The sequence below is a fragment of the Eucyclogobius newberryi genome, unplaced genomic scaffold (genome assembly GCF_026437365.1).
Source record: "Eucyclogobius newberryi isolate DKJ021-1_F unplaced genomic scaffold, fEucNew1.0.hap1 SCAF_15, whole genome shotgun sequence".
NCBI classification, from domain to species: Eukaryota; Metazoa; Chordata; class Actinopteri; order Gobiiformes; family Gobiidae; genus Eucyclogobius; species Eucyclogobius newberryi.
The window spans coordinates 13,056,075-13,079,744 of NW_027315779.1; the positions used below are offsets into that span (position 1 = coordinate 13,056,075).

The 23,670-nt window shown below is 41.1% G+C and overlaps 1 protein-coding gene across 1 annotated transcript in view; it reads left to right on the forward strand.

Annotated features, from left to right (window-relative positions):
- LOC140360710 (solute carrier family 22 member 4-like) overlaps positions 1 to 23,294 on the forward strand; it is a 47,686-nt gene extending 24,392 nt beyond the window's left edge. Inside the window, exons 6-10 of the mRNA XM_072446044.1 lie at positions 462 to 559; positions 14,317 to 14,531; positions 14,953 to 15,135; positions 21,822 to 21,957; positions 23,167 to 23,294. Of these exons, the coding sequence (XP_072302145.1) occupies positions 462 to 559; positions 14,317 to 14,531; positions 14,953 to 15,135; positions 21,822 to 21,957; positions 23,167 to 23,251 (717 nt within the window). The 3' untranslated portion in view covers positions 23,252 to 23,294. The remainder of the gene's footprint in view (positions 1 to 461; positions 560 to 14,316; positions 14,532 to 14,952; positions 15,136 to 21,821; positions 21,958 to 23,166) is intronic.
- Positions 23,295 to 23,670: the final 376 nt, after the last annotated feature.

Below are 23,670 nucleotides of genomic sequence, written 5' to 3' on the forward strand. Positions count from 1 at the left end.
TGAGCATGTGCAGAGGAGAAGAGAAGCCCTAACTGAGCATGTGCAGAGAAGAAACGCACTAACTGAGCATGTGCAGAGGAGAAGAGAAGTCCTAACTGAGCATGTGCAGAGAAGAAGAGAAGCCCTAACTGAGCATGTGCAGAGGAGAAGAGAAGTCCTAATTGAGCTTGTGCAGAGAAGAAGAGAAGAGAAGCCCTAACTGAGCATGTGCAGAGGAGAAGAGAAGAAAAGCCCTAACTGAGCATGTGCAGGGGAAAGGAGAAGCGAAGCAACAGCAGCGCCACGTTTCAACAAACTATCTTTTATGAGAAAAGTCTTTGTTTGTAGCTCAGGCTCTGTTCACGGTTATAATGATCAGACGTTAGTTTGAAACACAGACAGTATTTAAATAACTCAGATATAATGGTATTGATGTAAGACCACTGATTTGTTTTTGCACATGTTTTGTGGCTGCCCTTCAGGCCGCGCCGCCGTCAGAGATGAAAATGTCCTATAACATCTGTGACCTGCTGCACCGGAGCTCCCTCCGCTGGATGTCTCTCACACTATGGCTCATCTGGTCTGTCCCTGCACTTAAAAAAAAAAAAAAAAAAATTTAATATAGACATAGCATTTATATTGGACAATGCAATGTTTTAAGTGTTATAGCAAAATATGCAAATTTTCAACACCTGTCCATAGGAGGCTTTTAGAATCAAAACAATACAAAATTTACAAACTATATACAATACATTTAATTTTATACATCACCATGTGCACAGCAATGTCCTGATTTCAGCCACAGTTTCAAACGTAATAAAGGTGCTCATGTCAGTCTGCAGTTTTATATGTGTGGGGAGTGAGTTCCACAGTCGGGCTCCAGCAGAGAAGGTGGACTGTCCAAAAGATGCCCCCACTCACGAGGCTCTGGTGTTTGGTCTGAGAGAGCCTTGACGTCTGACAGCCAAACCAGAAAACAGTGGTGGCGCATGATTATGTAATCATTTAAAAAACAGTTTCAATGTGCTACAATTTACAACATCCTCAAATGTAAACAGTTTGTGCTTTTGGATGATATCACAATGGTGCTACCTCATAGGCTTTCTATCAAACACCTTGATTGCCTGCATGTACAAAGATATTACAGGTTTGAGCGTGGATGCAGATGACCATGAGGTCAGACAATATAAGAGATGTGAAAAAACCCTCAAAGACCCACCAAACTGCACAAAAACTGCACACGCTCTAGGACTGTACACGTTATTAAATCATAATCAATCAATTTATCGTGTATAGGGTTAGCGTGTATTTAGATCTGCATTTGATTTAGGGTAATGTTTTAATGATTTATCTTGCATTTGTCCAATTACAGGTTTTTTATTGCTCAAGAATTCTCAAAATTTTCCTTCAATTTGTGTTTCCGTTATTAAGGGATGCTTGATTATTTTAAGATGAGCTAGCCTTTATTTGTCCAAACAATGGGGAAATGTCGGTATTATTAGGTCACTGTTGAAATTCCAATTATTATTGCAAGTATCAGCGCAGTCAAAAGTTAACTTTTGGAATATAACAGACTTAACATTTATTTGTGATGTTTGGTGGTTTGTGTATAGATTTGTGTAGATTAGATTTGTAGTTTTGATTCATTCACCGCCCTATTTTTAGTCCAGATTAAAGGACACATATTAGGTATTACTATTTAGAATTAATATGTTAATTGTGTTATGATTATTTATATTATTATTATTATGTTAATCCTGTTTATGAGGTTGTCTCTCGCTGAGCCTCAAAAACACTTGTTCCAGGTGTTTTTAAAGTCCAGAGATCACCACCAGGCTCATTCTGAGCTTTTCTGCCTCAAATTCAATTGTTTATTTCCCCCATGGTAATTCCTTCTGCTGCCAGTAGATTGGAGTGCTAACACAAATCCTGATGAGGGAACGCCTGACTTCATTCATAAATTCATGTGTGCTTGTCAATACATCCATGATTCTAAGTTTTACACTATTAGATGCCAAAGCCAAGGTATTAGAGCATGTTTAAAGACAAATAATACAAATATTGCAGAATATGTGTCCTTTAAAGATGGGGTAACTGACTTTTTTTGTAATTGGGTATATTTTGTGTTTAGACTACCTTGTGATAGCAGCACTTTGTGATCTCTGCGTAATGTCTACATCTAATAATAAAGTACTTTATGTCTCGTCAACCCAGAAGTGAGAGCCGAAAGCAGCGCTTTTCCGTCTGAAAAAACGATGGTTGTAAAGTCGAACTATATTTATATTTATATGGATATAAATAATGTGCCGAAGGGGTTGTGAGAGCTAACTTGTTTGACAAATTTTAATCTTTTGGTTTTGCTGTGTGAAAATTAGGTACCAAAGCTTTACGTCTAGTCTTGCTGCCAAATATTCTCAGTGGAGGCAAATGGGAAAGGATTGAAGACCTTTAGCCACAACTAGACCAAAGGTGAAATTGAAGAGAAATGCAGCAGTTCCTCATTAGGCCCGAGCCCCAGCAGGGCGGAGGGCCTATTGCTCCCGCAACGCTGCCGAAGGCAGCGTTGCAACTGTCTGACCAAACATGCGAGCGCAGCCCGCATGTTTGGTACCCCGTCGCCCCTGGCAAGTACAGTGAACTAGCCCATGCCGAAGGCATGGATCATGCATACTTACTCTTGCTATGACAGAAAAAGTCAACAATGAGTGAATGGGCGTAGCCCATTCACTCATTGTTGACAACAGCAGCGCGAAGCGCTGCATTCCTCCAAAAACAATCCTGGCATCGACCCGTACGCGATAACCCATGCCGCAGGCATGGGCCATGCTTGTTTCTGCTCAAATCAATGGAAGTCTATGGGGAGTGGGCGGGGCATCCCGACGAAATAGGGAGTGACGAGCGCGTAAGCGCTCGTAATGATGATTCCACCCCATGGCGGTATGGGGAAGGCTTAGAGCTTTCAAACGATGTATAATTTGTTGTTATAGTGCAAACGGCTATATTGTTTTTGCTAAAAATATTATTAGGCCCGAGCGCCACAAGCTGGCGAGAGGCCTATTAATCTCGTAAGGCCGTGCGAAGCACGGCTGCAAAAGTGCGCACGTAGTGCGCACGAAATCGAGCGCGAAGCGCTCGCCCACTTCCAAACACTCACTAACGCACTCCTTCACTCATGCACGCCCCGTGCATACTAATTAGTAGTGGGAAAATGGAACATTACCGTTGTAAACGGGCGAAGCCCGTGCAAAAGTGCGCACTAAACGAGCACTTTACATTGAGATGAGATCCCCATATAAAGCACTCATTTGCGCTAAGTAGCTCACGAATACGTTCCCCATCTCTTGCATGTTCCGTGCATATAAGCATGTAATGCAAAAATTGAACATTATTACTGTATAGAGGGCCAAAAACACAAAGTGGGCGGAGCCCACTCAAAATTAACGAAAGTACCCGTCAGTGACCAGGGACCCACACCATGAGGTAGGAAAGCGCGAGCGCTTTCCGAAAATGTATAGTTTATGATATTTGAAAAATGGGAAACATTGTTTTCGCATCGGAATATTATTCTTTCTTTCTTTCTTCTTCTTCTTCTCGGGACCAACCCCCCTATTTTTCACCCAGTGAACATTGACGAAAAGTCACAAAAATTTGCACACCTCTAAAAATCGTGCCTCTCTACATTCTGGCTATTTCCCTTTTCTAAAATAAAAAAAATTGGCGCGTCAGCGCCACCAAATGTACCAAAAATGCATTGAGAGATGGGAAATGACCCAAAAAAAATCTGATCGTAGAATCATGAAATTTGGCGCAGAGGTAGATGGTGACAAGAGAAGTAAAAAATATTATTACGGCAACGCCGTCCCCCGAACCAATAGTCGGCCATATTGCTTCAAAAATGGCTAAACATGACTTCGGAGTTTTTCCAAACGTCGTACTTTTACGAACTCCTCCCAGGGCGTTGGCCCTAAAAAGCTGAAATTTGGTGAAAATGCTACTGAGGAGTGGGACATCAAAAGTTATCCAAATTACATTGATACCTCTCACGGTCTCGGTGCGGCGAAGCCGCAAACTGTAGCTAGAATTTCAGAAATCTCCCATATTTAAAATTTCTGCCGTTTGCGCAGATAAAGTCCGAATTGCGTCAAATTAGAATCAGTTGTTAAACTCTTTGCCCTAAACCTACTTGAAGTGAAATAAATTCATTTGGCGCCACAGCGCCCCCTACAGCTTTTATATGGAGGTTAAATGTTTAGTTTTGCGAAATTATATGAAATTTGACACACAACTCAATTTTGGCATCCCCATCAAAAAAGTCAATGAGACCCATGTCATAATTGTTATGGCGTTGCCGTAACGATGATCGAAACCTTTCATGTTATTCCAATGGGGAAATCGCCAGAACATGTTTACACTTTAGACTTTCACAAACTCCTCCCAGGGCGTTAGACATATTAACCTGAAATTTGGTGAGACTCATCTTCAGGACCATCAAAAGTTATCCACATTTTCATTCAAAGAGTCACGGTGTCTGTGCGGCGAAGCCGCACATTTTGCCAAGAATTCAAAATAAAATTGCTTTTTGATGGTAAAACAAAGGGGAGAAGATGTGACAGCGTCACAGATTCAGCAGTAGGCGTAATAAAAGGACAATTGGGGCACGTTAGCGCCCCCTCCTCTTGCGGCGTGGCGGCGGTGTGGCGGCGGCGTGGCGAGGGCCGATCATTGCCGCTTGCGGCTATATTTTTTATTATTTTTCTTGTTCTTCTGCTTTTTGAGCTCTAATTTGACCCCCTGAACATGCGATGACAGAAACATCCCATGTTATCCTTATGAGAAAATCGTAGAATCGCTCAAATCACCACATTTTTACGCTTCACACTTTAACGAACTCCTCCTAGGGCGATTGTCCGATCAAACTCATATTTGGGGAAAATCATCTACACAAGCGGGGCATCAAAACTTATCCATAGTTTTATTCCAAGTGTCACGGTCTCTGTGCGGCGGACCCCCACATTTGACCGACATTTGTGTTCATTTCCACTGGATTGGCCATGTCCAATGTGTCGCCGTCTGTCAAGTTCTTTTTTAATTCAACACACAATAAGGGCGCCATCTTTATCAAGTCGAAAGCGCAGAGTCGGAAGGCCGGCGGCCCGCGAGGGCCGTTGGATGCCGCTTGCGGCTTTAATTTTTCTTGTTCTTCATCGCTTTGATCTCTAATTTGACCCCCTGAACATGCTCAAAAACTCACCAAACTTTGCCCAAAATTCAGAATCGGCGAAAAATTTTATTTTTTCTGGGCCATTTTTTTTTTCGTTAAAAAATGGCGCGACAGCGCCACCGACAAAAGTCAAAATACATTGCGCCTATGGGAGACGCCCCGAGGTCAACTTTGGCGTGAAGCTACGAAATTCGGGACACGCATTCCTCTCGTGAGGACGAACAAAAAAAATCATTGTGGCCACGCCCCCAGACTTACCCTATGGCCGCCATCTTCCTTTGAAAATGAAAATACGCTGTGTTAGTCATTTTGTTCACGTCAAACTTTGACGAACTCCTCCTAGGGCGTTTTGCCCACCGACTTCAAAATCGGCGGACGTCCTCTGGACAAGTGGGGCATCTAAAGTTATTCAATTTTTTGAGATACCTTTAACGGTCTGTGTGCGGCGCAGCCGCAAAGTTGGACAACTTATTTTGGAATATTGCAGATCTAAAAAATGCTCCCATTTGATCAAAACCAGTCCGATTAGGACCAAATTTGAATCAGTTGTTAAACTTTCTAGTTTGGACCAGTTTAGGCTGACAAAATTGAAATGGGCGCGATAGCGCCCCCTACAGAGTGACCTTTAAATTAACATTGAAGGTCAAAAATTAGTTTTACCAAAATTGTCTAAACTTTACCCAAAATTATATTTTGCCGTCCCGATCACAAAAGCCAAACACAAAAATGCCTAAATTTTTACGGCGTAGTCGTAGCGATGACAGAAACCTCCCATGTTATCCCTATGGGAAAACCACCAAATCTCTCAAATTACCACATTTTTATGTTTTACACTTCAACGAACTCCTCCTAGTGCGTTTTGCCCACCAACCTCAAAATCGGTGTACGTCCTCTAGACAAGTGGGGCATCTAAAGTTATCCAAATTTTAAGGATAACTTTTACGGTCTCTGTGCGACGGAGCCGCAAACGTTTCCCAGAATTCTGACTATTTGGCCTTCAGAGTGGCCTATAAACAATAGAGTTTTTCCAAATGACATGACATTTTGCACTAAATTCTAATTTGCCATCCTGATCATACAAGTATGAGAGCCAAAGTCATATTTTGTACGGCGTAACCGTAGCGTTGACAGAAACATCCCATGTTATCCTTATGGGAAAATCGTAGAATCGCTCAAATCACCACATTTTTACACTTCACACTTTAACAAACTCCTCCTAGGGCGATTGTCCGATCAAGCTCATATTTGGGGAAAATCATCTACACAAGCGGGCCATCAAAACTTACCCATATTTTGATTCTAAGTGCTACGGTCTCTGTGTGGCGGACCCGCAAATATATGTCAGAAATGGGAAAACAGCGAAATCTCTAAAATGACCACATTTTCACGCTTCACACTTTCACCAACTCCTCCTAGGCCGATTGCCCGATCAAGCTCATATTTGGGGAAATCATCTACACAAATGGGGCATCAAAAGTTATCCATATTTTGATTTTAAGTGCTACGGTCTCTGTGCCGTGGAGCTGCAAATATACTGTCACAAATGGGAAAAACGCCAAATCCTTGAAATGTTCACATTTATGCTTCACACTTTAATGAACTCCTCTGTGGGCAATAGCTCGATCAAGCTCATATTTGGGAAAAATAATCTACACAAGCGGAGCATCAAAAGTTATCCATATTTTTATTCCAAGTGTCACGGTCTCTGTGCGCTGGAGCTGCATATTTGACCGACATTTGTGTTCATTTGCACTGGTTGTCCACATGTCCAATGTGTCGCTGTCTTAGTTCTTAGATAATTGCGTTAGCGCCATCTCTGTAAAATGCAGAGAGCAGAGTCGGAAGGCCGGCGGCCCGCGAGGGCCGTTGGATGCCGCTTGCGGCTTTAATTTTTCTTGTTCTTCATCGCTTTGAACTCTAATTTGACCCCCTGAACATGCTCAAAAACTCACCAAACTTTGCCCAAAATTCCGAATCGGCGAAAAATTTAATTTTTTCTGGGCCATTTTTTTTTTCGTTAAAAAATGGCGCGACAGCGCCACCGACAAAAGTCAAAATACATTGCGCCTATGGGAGACGCCCCGAGGTCAACTTTGACGTAAAGCTACGAAATTCGGGACACACATTCCTCTCGTGAGGACAAACAAAAAAAATCATTGTGGCCACGCCCCCAGACTTACCCTATGGCCGCCATCTTCCTTTGAAAATGAAAACACGCTGTGTTAGCCATTTTGTTCACGTCAAACTTTGACGAACTCCTCCTAGGGCGTTTTGCCCACCAACTTCAAAATCGGCGTACGTTCTCTGGACAAGTGGGGCATCTAAAGTTATCCAATTCTTTGAGATACCTTTTACGGTCTGTGTGCGGCGCAGCCGCAAAGTTGGACAACTTATTTTGGAATATTGCAGATCTAAAAATTGCTCCCATTTGATCAAAACCAGTCCGATTAGGACCAAATTTGAATCAGTTGTTAAACTTTCTAGTTTGGACCAGTTTAGGCTGACAAAATTGAAATGGGCGCGATAGCGCCCCCTACAGAGTGACCTTTAAATTAACATTGAAGGTCAAAAATTTGTTTTACCAAAATTTTCTAAACTTTACCCAAAATTCTATTTTGGCGTCCCGATCAAAAAAGCCAATCAGACAAATGCCTTAATTTTTACGGCGTAGTCGTAGCGATGACATAAATCTCCCATGTTATCCCTATGGGAAAACCGCTAAATCTCTCGAATATCCACATTTTTCTGTTTCAAACTTTGACGAACTCCTCCTAGTGCGTTTTGCCCACCGACCTCAAAATCGGTGTACGTCCTCTAGACAAGTGGGGCATCTAAAGTTATCCAAATTTTAAGGATAGCTTTTAAGGTCTCTGTGCGACGGAGCCTCAAACGTTTCCCAGAATTCTGACTATTTGGCCTTCAGAGTGGCCTATAAACAATAGAGTTTTTCCAAATGACATGATATTTTGCACAAAATTCTAATTTGCCATCCTGATCATAAAAGTATGAGAGACAAAGTCATATTTTGTACAGCGTAACCGTAGCCATGACAGAAATATCCCATGTTATCCTTATGGGAAAATCGCGAAATCCCTCAAATCACCACATTTTTACGCTTCACACTTTAACAAACTCCTCCTAGGGCGATTGTCCGATCAAACTCATATTTAGGGAAAATCATCTATACAAGCGGGGCATCAAAAGCTATCCATATTTTTATTCTAAGTGCTACGGTCTCTGTGTGGCGGACCCGCAAATATATGTCAGAAATGGGAAAACAGCGAAATCTCTAAAATGACCACATTTTTACGCTTCACACTTTAACAAACTCCTCCTAGGGCGATTGTCCGATCAAGTTCATATTTGGGGGAAATCATCTACACAAGGGAAGCATCAAAAGTTAGTCATATTTGGATTCTAAGTGCTACGGTCTCTGTGCCGTGGAGCTGCAAATATACTGTCACAAATGGGAAAAACGCTAAATCTATGAAATGTTCAAATTTATGCTTCACACTTTAACAAACTCCTCCGTGGGCAATAGCTCGATCAAGCTTTACTTTGGGAAATATCATCTACACAAGCGGGGCATAAAAGTTATCCATATTTATATTCTAAGTGCTACGGTCTCTGTGCGGCGGAGCAGCACATTTGACTGACACTTGTGTTCATTTGCACTGGATTGGCCATGTCCAATGTGTCTCCGTCTGTCAAGTTCTTTTTTAATTCAACACAATAAGGGCGCCATCTTTATCAAGTCGAAAGCGCAGAGTCGGAAGGCCGGCGGCCCGCGAGGGCCGTTGGATGCCGCTTGCGGCTTTAATTTTTCTTGTTCTTCATCGCTTTGAACTCTAATTTGACCCCCTGAACATGCTCAAAAACTCACCAAACTTTGCCCAAAATTCCGAATCGGCGAAAAATTTAATTTTTTCTGGGCCATTTTTTTTTTCGTTAAAAAATGGCGCGACAGCGCCACCGACAAAAGTCAAAATACATTGCGCCTATGGGAGACGCCCCGAGGTCAACTTTGACGTAAAGCTACGAAATTCGGGACACACATTCCTCTCGTGAGGACAAACAAAAAAAATCATTGTGGCCACGCCCCCAGACTTACCCTATGGCCGCCATCTTCCTTTGAAAATGAAAACACGCTGTGTTAGCCATTTTGTTCACGTCAAACTTTGACGAACTCCTCCTAGGGCGTTTTGCCCACCAACTTCAAAATCGGCGTACGTTCTCTGGACAAGTGGGGCATCTAAAGTTATCCAATTTTTTGAGATACCTTTTACGGTCTGTGTGCGGCGCAGCCGCAAAGTTGGACAACTTATTTTGGAATATTGCAGATCTAAAAATTGCTCCCATTTGATCAAAACCAGTCCGATTAGGACCAAATTTGAATCAGTTGTTAAACTTTCTAGTTTGGACCAGTTTAGGCTGACAAAATTGAAATGGGCGCGATAGCGCCCCCTACAGAGTGACCTTTAAATTAACATTGAAGGTCAAAAATTTGTTTTACCAAAATTTTCTAAACTTTACCCAAAATTCTATTTTGGCGTCCCGATCAAAAAAGCCAATCAGACAAATGCCTTAATTTTTACGGCGTAGTCGTAGCGATGACATAAATCTCCCATGTTATCCCTATGGGAAAACCGCTAAATCTCTCGAATATCCACATTTTTCTGTTTCAAACTTTGACGAACTCCTCCTAGTGCGTTTTGCCCACCGACCTCAAAATCGGTGTACGTCCTCTAGACAAGTGGGGCATCTAAAGTTATCCAAATTTTAAGGATAGCTTTTAAGGTCTCTGTGCGACGGAGCCTCAAACGTTTCCCAGAATTCTGACTATTTGGCCTTCAGAGTGGCCTATAAACAATAGAGTTTTTCCAAATGACATGATATTTTGCACAAAATTCTAATTTGCCATCCTGATCATAAAAGTATGAGAGACAAAGTCATATTTTGTACAGCGTAACCGTAGCCATGACAGAAATATCCCATGTTATCCTTATGGGAAAATCGCGAAATCCCTCAAATCACCACATTTTTACGCTTCACACTTTAACAAACTCCTCCTAGGACGATTGTCCGATCAAACTCATATTTAGGGAAAATCATCTATACAAGCGGGGCATCAAAAGCTATCCATATTTTTATTCTAAGTGCTATCGTCTCTGTGTGGCGGACCCGCAAATATATGTCAGAAATGGGAAAACAGCGAAATCTCTAAAATGACCACATTTTTACGCTTCACACTTTAACAAACTCCTCCTAGGGCGATAGCTCGATCAAGTTCATATTTGGGGGAAATCATCTACACAAGGGAAGCGTCAAAAGTTAGTCATATTTGGATTCTAAGTGCTACGGTCTCTGTGCCGTGGAGCTGCAAATATACTGTCACAAATGGGAAAAACGCTAAATCTATGAAATGTTCAAATTTATGCTTCACACTTTAACAAACTCCTCCGTGGGCAATAGCTTGATCAAGCTTTACTTTGGGAAATATCATCTACACAAGCGGGGCATCAAAAGTTATCCACATTTTCATTCAAAGAGTCACGGTGTCTGTGCGGCGAAGCCGCACATTTTGCCAAGAATTCAAAATAAAATAGCTTTTTGATGGTAAAACAAAGGGGAGAAGATGTGACAGCGTCACAGATTCAGCAGTAGGCGTAATAAAAGGACAATTGGGGCACGTTAGCGCCCCCTCCTCTTGCGGCGTGGCGGCGGTGGCGTGGCGAGGGCCGATCATTGCCGCTTGCGGCTATATTTTTTCTTGTTCTTCTTCAGCGCTTTGAGCTCTAATTTGACCCCCTGAACATGCTCAAAAACTCACCAAACTTTGCCCAAAATTCAGAATCGGCGAAAAATTTTGTTTTTTCTGGGCCATTTTTTTTTTTCGTTAAAAAATGGCGCGACAGCGCCACCGACAAAAGTCAAAATACATTGCGCCTATGGGAGACGCCCCGAGGTCAACTTTGGCGTAAAGCTACGAATATTATTGTGGCCACGCCCCCAGACTTACCCTATGGCCGCCATCTTCCTTTGAAAATGAAAACACGCTGTGTTAGCCATTTTGTTCACGTCAAACTTTGACGAACTCCTCCTAGGGCGTTTTGCCCACCAACTTCAAAATCGGCGTACGTCCTCTGGACAAGTGGGGCATCTAAAGTTATCCAATTTTTTGAGATACCTTTAACGGTCTGTGTGCGGCGCAGCCGCAAAGTTGGACAACTTATTTTGGAATATTGCAGATCTAAAAATTGCTCCCATTTGATCAAAACCAGTCCGATTATGACCAAATTTTAATCAGTTGTTAAACTTTCTTGTTTGGACCAGTTTATGGTGACAAAATTGAAATGGCCGCGATAGCGCCCCCTACAGAGTGACCTTTAAATTAACATTGAAGGTCAAAAAATTGTTTTGCCAAAATTGTCTAAACTTTACCCAAAATTCTCTTTTGCCGTCCTGATCACAAAAGCCAATCACAAAAATGCCTAAATTTTTACGGCGTAGTCGTAGCGATGACAGAAACCTCCCATGTTATCCCTATGGGAAAACCACAAAATCTCTCAAATTACCACATTTTTATGTTTTACACTTTAACGAAGTCCTCCTAGTGCGTTTTGCCCACCAACCTCAAAATCGGTGTATGTCCTCTAGACAAGTGGTGCATCTAAAGTTATCCAAATTTTAAGGATAACTTTTACGGTCTCTGTGCGACGGAGCCGCAAACGTTTCCCAGAATTCTGACTATTTGGCCTTCAGAGTGGCCTATAAACAACAGAGTTTTTCCAAATGACATGACATTTTGCACTAAATTCTAATTTGCCAACCAAATCATAAAAGTATGAGAGCCAAAGTCATAATTTGTACGGCGTAACCGTAGCGATGACAGAAACATTACATTTGTTATCCTTATGGGAAAATCGCAAAATCGCTCAAATCACCACATTTTTACGCTTCACACTTTAACAAACTCCTCCTAGGGCGATTGTCCGATCAAACTCATATTTGGGGAAAATCATCTACACAAGCGGGGCATCAAAAGTTATCCATATTTTGATTTTAAGTGCTACGGTCTCTGTGCCGTGGAGCTGCAAATATACTGTCACAAATGGGAAAAACGCCAAATCCTTGAAATGTTCAAATTTATGCTTCACACTTTAACAAACTCCTCCGTGGGCAATAGCTCGATCAAGCTTTACTTTGGGAAATATCATCTACACAAGAGGGCCATCAAAAGTTATCCATATTTTTATTCCAAGTGCTACGGTCTCTGTGCGGCGGAGCAGCAAATTTGACTGACACTTGTGTTGATTTGCACTGGATTGGCCATGTCCAATGTGTCCCCGTCTGTCAAGTTCTTTTTTAATTCAACACACAATAAGGGCGCCATCTTTATCAAGTCGAAAGCGCAGAGTCGAAAGCGCAGAGTCGGAAGGCTGGCGGCCCGCGAGGGCCGATGGATGCCGCTTGCGGCTTTAATTTGAAGTTGTTTTTCCATGCAGGGGGTATGTTCTTGTGACCTCTGCTGACTTGAATTAAACAATGGGCTGTCTGATGCTGTGAAGCTCAAGATAAAAACGTGTTTTTCCCATAACGCTCTGGACCCAGTGGTCATCTCTACCAGAAAAATAACCCGTAATGAGAGCTATAATGAAACACTGTAGTGGCTTTAACTTTCATTCCATTGATAAATATGAGAAAAGGTTGAACTATGAAGTGGATCTGATTTAGTTCTAGTTTGTCAAATTTGAAAATGCTCAATATTCAATACTATTATTGGTATTCCACATTTTGGCATCCATAATGGAAACATTTCTGCAAACGGACAAATTAAAAACGTTATATTAAAAGAATAAAAGGAGATCATGGGTTCGATTCCCGGACCAGACCAACATCACATGATCTCTCTGGGTGGAGTCTGCATGTTCTCCCCGTGTTACCGTGGGTTCTCTCCGGGTTCTCCGGCTCCTCCCACCGTCCAAAGACATGCATATGTTAGGTAAAATTGGTGACTCTAAAATTGGCCCTAGAGAGTGAATGTGAGAGTGAACTGTCTGTAATGTCTATGTCTCTGTGTTGGCCCTGCGACAAGTTGGCCACTGTCCAGGATGTACCCCGCCTAAGGCCCGAAGTCACTGGGATAGGCTCCAGTCACCCGCGACCCCGAAAGGGAACAAGCGGTAGAAAATGGATGGATGGATATTAAAAGAATATATATACAAATATAAAATCCAATTAAGACTTACATGGGCTACATTAGTAGGATCCCAGGATCCCAGCTGCTGCATCTTCACTGTAAACCAACTAAAATCATATGATCTTTTTCAGCTGTATTTTGTATTTTTGTATTTTAGCTAAACCAGCTAAAATAGTTGCAAAATATGACTTCACCACAACAAATTCTGAACCCAATTTTGCTGAATTAATCAACATACATAAATGGTTATAGACCGGTGTTTTGGAGAAACACTCGGGTCAACTTTTCTAACTAAAAACTGGCATGTACAATGTAAACCAAATGAAACAACATCTCAGATATTTTCAGTCTTTTTGTTCCATCTTTCTACCTTGTTCACACCCAGAGTTATAAGTGTTATTTTTATGAGAGACACTGGACTAGAATCAGAATCATTGTCAATGAAATAAAACAATACAACAACCTATATAAGTCAAGAGGACGAGTCGCATTCATCTTCATCAGGAAGTTTCGAAACCAAATTGACTGTGATTATTTATAAATATTGTTTTATTTTCTAGTTTAAGGATACACAACTATTTGCAAAAAAAATCATAAAAATATTAACTAGTCAATAAAATGGAGCATCTAAAGTTGTGCATCAGTTTTGGGTCAGCGTCACAAAAGAGTCATTCTGACCAAATCTGTGTTTTAGTCTCACACAATTGTACATTTTACTCAGTGTCACTAGAAAAAACCCTCATTAATATGTGAGAAGTTGCCCCGCTGTACTTCTCTGAGCTGTGGTTACTTTAATCTGATCTGCTCAATTTGTCTAAACAAGAAAGTTCAAACATATCATCACCACATTATTTAATTTTTTTGGAAACAACACAACACAAAATAAACCCAGTGATACGTTTGTATTTGTTTTCAGGAACAGCGTGACCATTGCATACTTTGCTCTTTCCCTCAACACTTCGAATCTTCACGGAGATGCGTATTTCAACTGCTTCCTGTCCGCGCTGGTGGAGGTCCCGGCCTACGCCCTCTCTGGGGTCATGTTTCGCTGGTGGCCCCGACGCCTCTGTCTCTCCTCCACCCTCGTGATTGGCGGATGCAGTCTGCTCCTCATTCCCTTCGTACCTTCAGGTAGGATGTACAATATCATATTTTTTCCAGTGTACTAAATAAAAAAGTAGTGTCGTTTTGAGCTATCTATACTTAACTTTACTTTTCACTGTGGATACTTTTTTATATTTCATTTGGTTTGAGGAATTGTTTCAGCACAATCATGGTGCCGTTCTGCCTAAAAGTTTGGAGTTCAAGTCCGAGCTTTGAGCAAACAAAAATATAAACATAATATTCACATTTTCATTTATTTATATATTTTTATTATTATTAAATTCAAATTGGCTTTTGTTGACCAAAGACCTGCACAATTCTTAACAAAATCACAAAATGTAACTTGTTTTCTTTATCATCTTTGGTCACTGTGCTCTACACTGTTTCTACGTAAAGTCTCTCAACTAATGACACTAATGGATTCTCTCACGTGTTTTGATTCCCACAGGCCTCACCGCCGTCGCCGTTGCCCTGGAGATGCTCGGTAAGTTTGGGGTGACCGCGGCCTTCACGATCGTCTACGCCTACTCCGCCGAACTGTACCCCACCGTCCTGAGGAACACTGCGCTGGCGAGCTGCTCCATGGCGGCGCGCGTCGGCGGCATCGTCGCGCCCTACTTCATTTATTTAAGTAAGTGTGTCGTCGAGGTTCAAGTCACACAGGCCAGTTATTCATCCCGCGACTTCTGAGCCCTGTAAACGATGAAGCACAGGAAACACCAACCAAGGGAAAGATGAACAGCAATTCAGAGTTGAACGATTACTTTAGTGTTTGTTTTTCTTTAGTTTCTGATTGTGAGCCACTGTGTCCAACTAATTTACCTTGGGATTGTAAACTAAACCAAAACCAGACTAAACCAGAGCCAGACTAAACCAGAACCAAATTAAACCAAAACCAGACTAAACCAGAACCAGACTAAACCAGAACCAAATTAAACCAGAACCAGACTAAACCAGAACCAGACTAAACCAGAAGCATACTAAACCAGAACCAGACTAAACCAGAACCAGACTTGACAAGAACCAGACTAAACCAGAACCAGACTTAACCAGAACCAGACTTAACCAGAACCAGACTAAATCAGAACCAGACTAAACCAGAACCAGACTAAACCAGAACCAGACTTAACCAGAACCAGACTTAACCAGAACCAGACTAAACCAGAAGCAGACTAAACCAAAACCAGACTAAACAAAAAAACAGACTAAACCAAAACCAAACTAAATCAAAACCAGACTAAATCAGAACCAGACTAAACCAGAACCAGACTTAACCAGAACCAGACTAAACCAGAACCAGACTTAACCAGAAGCAGACTAAACCAGAACCAGACTAAACCAGAACCAGACTAAACCAGAACCATACTAAACCAGAAGCAGACTTAACCAGAACCAGACTAAACCAGAACCAGACTAAACCAGAACCAGACTAAACCAGAAGCAGACTAAACCAGAAGCAGACTAAACCAGAACCAGACTTAACAAGAACCAGACTAAACCAGAACCAGACTTAACCAGAACCAGACTTAACCAGAACCAGACTTAACCAGAACCAGACTAAACCAGAACCAGACTAAACCAGAACCAGACTAAACCAGAAGCAGACTAAACCAGAAGCAGACTAAACCAAAACCAGACTAAACAAAAAAACAGACTAAACCAAAACCAAACTAAATCAAAACCAGACTAAACCAGAACCAGACAGACTTAACCAGAACCAGACTAAACCAGAACCAGACTAAACCAGAACCATACTAAACCAGAAGCAGACTTAACCAGAACCAGACTAAACCAGAACCAGACTAAACCAGAAGCAGCCTAAACCAAAACCAGAATAAACCAGAACCAGACTAAACCAAAACCAGACTAAACCAGAACCAGACTAAACCAGAACCAGACTAAACCAAAACCAGACTAAACCAGAACCAGACTAAACCAGAAGCAGACTAAACCAAAACCAGACTAAACAAAAAAACAGACTAAACCAAAACCAAACTAAATCAAAACCAGACTAAACCAGAACCAGACTTAACCAGAAGCAGACTAAACCAGAACCAGAACCAGACTAAACCAGAACCATACTAAACCAGAAGCAGACTTAACCAGAACCAGACTAAACCAGAACCAGACTTAACCAGAACCAGACTAAACCAAAACTAGACTAAACCAGAAGCAGACTAAACCAGAAGCAGACTAAACAAAAACACAGACTTAACCAGAAGCAGACTAAACCAGAACCAGACTAAACCAGAACCAGACTAAACCAGAAGCAGACTTAACCAGAACCAGACTAAACCAGAACCAGACTTAACCAGAACCAGACTAAACCAAAACTAGACTAAACCAAAACCAGACTAAACCAGAACCAGACTAAACCAAAACTAGACTAAACCAGAACCAGACTAAACCAAAACCAGACTAAACCAAAACCAGACTAAACCAAAACCAGACTAAACCAGAACCAGACTAAACCAGAACCAGACTAAACCAGAGCCAGACTAAACCAGAACCAAATTAAACCAAAACCAGACTAAACCAGAACCAGACTAAACCAGAAGCATACTAAACCAGAACCAGACTAAACCAGAACCAAATTAAACCAAAACCAGACTAAACCAGAACCAGACTAAACCAGAAGCATACTAAACCAGAACCAGACTAAACCAGAACCAGACTTGACAAGAACCAGACTTGACCAGAACCAGACTTAACCAGAACCAGACTAAACCAGAAGCAGACTAAACCAGAAGCAGACTAAACCAGAACCAGATTAAAACAAAACCAGACTAAACCAGAACCAGACTAAACCAGAAGCAGACTAAACAAAAAAACAGACTAAACCAAAACCAGACTAAATCAAAACCAGACTAAATCAGAACCAGACTAAACCAGAACCAGACTAAACCAGAACCAGACTTAACCAGAACCAGACTTAACCAGAACCAGACTAAACCAGAAGCAGACTAAACCAAAACCAGACTAAACAAAAAAACAGACTAAACCAAAACCAAACTAAATCAAAACCAGACTAAATCAGAACCAGACTAAACCAGAACCAGACTTAACCAGAACCAGACTAAACCAGAACCAGACTTAACCAGAACCAGACTTAACCAGAAGCAGACTAAACCAGAACCAGACTAAACCAGAACCAGACTAAACCAGAACCATACTAAACCAGAAGCAGACTTAACCAGAACCAGACTAAACCAGAACCAGACTAAACCAGAACCAGACTAAACCAGAAGCAGACTAAACCAGAACCAGACTTAACAAGAACCAGACTAAACCAGAACCAGACTTAACCAGAACCAGACTTAACCAGAACCAGACTAAACCAGAACCAGACTAAACCAGAAGCAGACTAAACCAGAAGCAGACTAAACCAAAACCAGACTAAACAAAAAAACAGACTAAACCAAAACCAAACTAAATCAAAACCAGACTAAACCAGAACCAGACAGACTTAACCAGAACCAGACTAAACCAGAACCAGACTAAACCAGAACCATACTAAACCAGAAGCAGACTTAACCAGAACCAGACTAAACCAGAACCAGACTAAACCAGAACCAGACTAAATCAGAACCAGACTAAACCAAAACCAGACTAAACCAGAACCAGACTAAACCAGAAGCAGACTAAACCAAAAAACAGACTAAACCAAAACAAAACTAAATCAAAACCAGACTAAACCAGAACCAGACTTAACCAGAAGCAGACTAAACCAGAACCAGAACCAGACTAAACCAGAACCATACTAAACCAGAAGCAGACTTAACCAGAACCAGACTAAACCAGAACCAGACTTAACCAGAACCAGACTAAACCAAAACTAGACTAAACCAGAAGCAGACTAAACCAGAAGCAGACTAAACAAAAACACAGACTTAACCAGAAGCAGACTAAACCAGAACCAGACTAAACCAGAACCAGACTAAACCAGAAGCAGACTTAACCAGAACCAGACTAAACCAGAACCAGACTTAACCAGAACCAGACTAAACCAAAACTAGACTAAACCAAAACCAGACTAAACCAGAACCAGACTAAACCAAAACTAGACTAAACCAGAACCAGACTAAACCAAAACCAGACTAAACCAGAACCAGACCAAACCCAGACCAAACAAAAAACAGACTAAACCAGAACCAGACTAAACCAGAACTTGACTAGACCAAAACCAAACCAAACCAGAACCAGACTAAACCAAAACCAGAACCAGACTAAACCAAAACCAGACTAAACAAAAAACAAACTAAACCAGACTAACCCAGAACTAAAATAAACCAGAACCAGACTAAACCAGAACCAGACTAAACCAAAGCCAGACTAAACCAAAGCCAGAGTAAACCAGAACCAGACTAAACCTGAACCAGACGAAACCAAAACCAGACTAAACCAAAACCAGACTAAACTCCAACCAGACTAAACCAAAACCAGACTAAACCAGAACCAGACTAAATCAGAACCATACTAAACCAGAAGCAGACTTAACCAGAACCAGACTAAACCAGAACCAGACTAAACCAGAGCCAGACTAAACCAGAAGCAGACTAAACCAAAACCAGACTAAACCAGAACCAGACTAAACCAAAACCAGACTAAACCAGAACCAGACTAAACCAGAACCAGACTAAACCAAAACCAGACTAAACCAAAACCAGACTAAACCAGAACCAGACTAAACCAGAAGCAGACTAAACCAAAACCAGACTAAACAAAAAAACAGACTAAACCAAAACCAAACTAAATCAAAACCAGACTAAACCAGAACCAGACTTAACCAGAAGCAGACTAAACCAGAATCAGAACCAGACTAAACCAGAACCATACTAAACCAGAAGCAGACTTAACCAGAACCAGACTAAACCAGAACCAGACTTAACCAGAACCAGACTAAACCAAAACTAGACTAAACCAGAACCAGACTAAACCAGAAGCAGACTAAACAAAAAACAGACTTAACCAGAAGCAGACTAAACCAGAAGCAGACTAAACCAGAACCAGACTAAACCAGAAGCAGACTTAACCAGAACCAGACTAAACCAGAACCAGACTTAACCAGAACCAGACTAAACCAAAACCAGACTAAACCTGAACCAGACTAAACCAAAACCAGACTAAACCAGAACCAGACCAAACCCAGACCAAACACAAAACAGACTAAACCAGAACCAGACTAAACCAGAACTTGACTAGACCAAAACCAGAACCAGACTAAACCAAAACCAGACTAAACAAAAAACAAACTAAACCAGACTAACCCAGAACTAAACTAAACCAGAACCAGACTAAACCAGAACCGGACTAAATCAAAACCAGACTGAACCAGAGCCAGACTAAACCAAAACCAGACTAAACCAAAGCCAGACTAAACCAAAACCAGAGTAAACCAGAACCAGACTAAACCTGAACCAGACGAAACCAAAACCAGACTAAACCAAAACCAGACTAAACTCCAACCAGACTAAACCAAAACCAGACTAAACCAGCATGTGGGGCATCCTCGGAGCCCAGATTATCAGTCGGGGCCATGAACAGGCTCCTGATGTTGACTCTATCATCGTGTCCGGGGATCGTGGCCTTTGTCCAGGCAAGTGTCACATGGCCCGGGCGCCGGACGGGGTCACCGGGCTCAAGCGTGTTGAAACACTCGAACACCTCATGAAATACATTGCGAAACACTCCCATCAAAGACAACAAGGCATTTTCCATCATAGGATCAATAAAGGAAGTCTGAGAATTAATCCTGGTTTGGCAACAGTTTTATACTACATTGGTGCTGTTTGGCGCCCTCTAGGGTATGAGTGACTAAATTACACCACAGTGTCAAGCAATAGTTTCCAGCTTGAGTAAACGGTTTGGTTCCTCTTCCCACCGTGAGTAAATCTACAAGTGACAAAAGCTTCATGTTCTCAATATTACACAAATCGAACGTATGTGTTTCTTGCATCGCTCCTTCAGACGTGATTTTGTTTTTCACATTTTCCGATCTCGTGCATCTTTTAAGGTTTTGTCCATCAGCTTCAACGTATAAATCAGCTGTTACGTCCAGACGATTTCTCCAGTAGTTTCCTCAAATACTTTGTACGTTTACTCTGTAATAATACATTTTTGATATAACAATACTCTTACTTTAGCTGAACCAAGGTAATGGATTCATGGCATCTCATTGAATATGTAAGCTAATCGTCAATTAATTCAGTAACTGTTATCCATACTATACACATACCGGTAGTTCAAATCTTGCAATGTGCTGAGAGAAGAGGTTTTCTAACTTGCGTCAAAACATCATAGAAAACCTATTTTTAATTTAAAAAAATGTCGTGTCTGTAAATATATATTCCGGATGACCTCAAGCGTCACCTTAGCATCATCTGGGTCAAATTTACACAAGTCTGATATTAGGGTCATTTCACGATCCAAACAACTCATTGAATAATCTAAATATAATAACTAAAATAATAAGAATTAACTTTTACTGCCCCCTGGGGGAAATTTGTCACGGACTTAAGAACAACAACAAACGTTCAACAAAAAGAAGTGAGGGTAAAGTGCATTAAGCCTGCTTAAGTCATTGATTTCAGTTGGTTCATGTTGGGATGAACGACTCATTGCTAGATTAACTGATAGAATAATGATTAGTTGCAGCCCTATACATGAGTACAGCTTTTGGCTACTCTGCCCTCTGAAAATGTTCTTCTTCTGTTATTCAATGATATATTTTTATTGGTCCTTTATATTTATAAACAGGAAGTTGCAATCCATGGGCATAAGACGTGAAATGTGATGTAAAACAGCCTTTTAGCTCTTTTAGGCCAGAGCGATGAATGTCTTCCTCAAAGTCTGGTGATCTACGACTACAGTCACCGCCTCCTTCCGTTGCCTTTGTGCCGCACTCTGCCTTTCTCTCCCCCTTCTCTCCCCTTTATCCCCCCTTCCCTCCCATTACTCTCCCCTTTTTCTCCCTCTTTCTCACCCTTTTCTCACCCTTTTCTTTCCCCTTTCTCTCCCCTTTCCCCAAAAGTATTGTATTTCTTAAAATAATAAAATAAGATCTGGTGTACTTAGAACTGTACTTATTTTTTAACAGAAAGTATTGATTTGATTTAGTTTTATTTTTATTTATATAAGACTAAAATTTGGGCCAAAAAAATCATCCATTCAACCTTTAAGTTTCTGTTTCCATGGAAGCATGTAGGTGAATGCCACTTCCAGAAAGTTAGTTTAATCATTGTAATTTTAGAAAAAACTGAAAAATAGCTAAAAATCACCTCTTTTATAAGCACAGATGAAGAGTGTATTTTTCCACAGGGAGCTTCTGGGTCTCTCTGCCATACATACTGATGGGCACTCTCACCGTTCTGACCGGAACACTAAGCCTGCTGCTGCCCGAGAGCCATGGGCGCCCTCTGCCAGAGACTCTGGGCCAAATACAGCCTTTCCCCAGGTACAAAACACACTTCTCACTGTGTTGGTCAAGTGGTCAAGTCCAATTCACAACACTACCGTATAGTATAATTATGTGGAAATATGCTACGATGTGGGCACCTGCGGCTTATTGACACGGGCGTTTTATATGTACAATTTATCTTTTCTTGGCGCAGCTTTTATTCAGGAGTCTCTTATGACTCGTAGGTCAGGTCGGGCCAAGAAAGTCTCATTTCAATGCAACATTTATACTTCTGTTTCTAATCTGTGTTGCAAAATTGAAATTCCCCCCACTGTGGTACAAATAAAAGTTATCTTATCTTAGCAGGTTCTAAACTGCAGACCGCAGTATATCGCATGCCCGCGCTCTGCGTGTGTCTTTGCGTTTCGCTGCGTCTAGATTCACTTCCTCATAAAACTGAATTGAATATGTGTCTGATTGTAATAAAACACACAGCGTTTTGAAGCTTAAAAACATGAGATGTCCCTTGGACTGTGACTATTGTCCACGGACGTCTTCTCCTTTGTTGACCCAGTATAGTACGGTCGGCACTAGGCCATATAGGGAATCGGGACGGAAGTTTCTGAATCCAACATGGCGGCGACCGTGACCGGTCCATGAATCTATCATATTAGTTCAGGCAATAATTTTCTCTCTTGGGTCCAAATCTGAAGTGTACCCTAACCCTACGGTTTTGTAGTAGTTAGGAGACGAGGGGATTTTTAAAAAAAATGTTTGCTCACCTGTTAATCTGATCCAGCCATTATTTTCTTGAAGTTGAATAATGACATTGAATGAGGAAAGTTAGGTTTACTTCGTAAACTAGTTTATGCCATGGCTCTGTATTATTTAAAAAGTATAAATCCTAAATAAATTCCTGAGCAAGAGACTCCTGCACCGTAAGTCGTGTAATTAACCTCTGGGCCAATACATCTGAATTTTATCCCACTGCGAGACAGGAAATGTAGTGTCTGGGCTCCAGAATGGTGATGACGCAGCACTGTCGCAAACCGCAAGTGATTTGGGCAGCCATATTGGATTCTGTAACTTCCGTCCCGATTCCCTATATGACCTAGTGCCGACCAGTAAAGTACAGTTCAATCAATATGACAACCTGGCTTGTTTTTTTCATGTTTGTTTGTTTATCTTTTAATTTTTTTATAAAATGTATCTCAACCAAAATATGGTTTTGACTCTTAAATGTATATTGTCTCTATTCCTCTCCAGTTGCTGTGTGAAGAATCCGTATGGACTTTCAGGCGACAAAGATGAAGAGAAAATGACAGAAAAATGTAACGCCTCAAATAGCTAAAATAGAGTAAATAAAAAAATTGCTACCTTTTTCCTTGTACTATTTTCTTACATATAGAAAGAAAGAAAGCTGCACAACATTTTAATATCTGATTTTGTTACCATTTATTTTCCAAAATGCCTTCTCTGGTGTTGTAAGCATCTTCTCGAAAGCAAAAAAACCTTTTTCTTTGTAACCCTTGTACCTGGCTAAAAAAACGTAGTTAGTAACCTACTGTGAGGGTTTTTTGCACACATTTTGTATTTTGATTTTTAAATAACCATGCGATTGTAAAAGATGAAATTGCCATGTTGATGAATTGCTGTTAATGTAAGTTTTTATCAAGTACAATCAAAGGAATGAATACTTTTTTTTAAAAACAAGTATTCATTCCTTTGATTTTAGATAAAACTCACCGTAGGTCCTGCAGAGATGGAAGT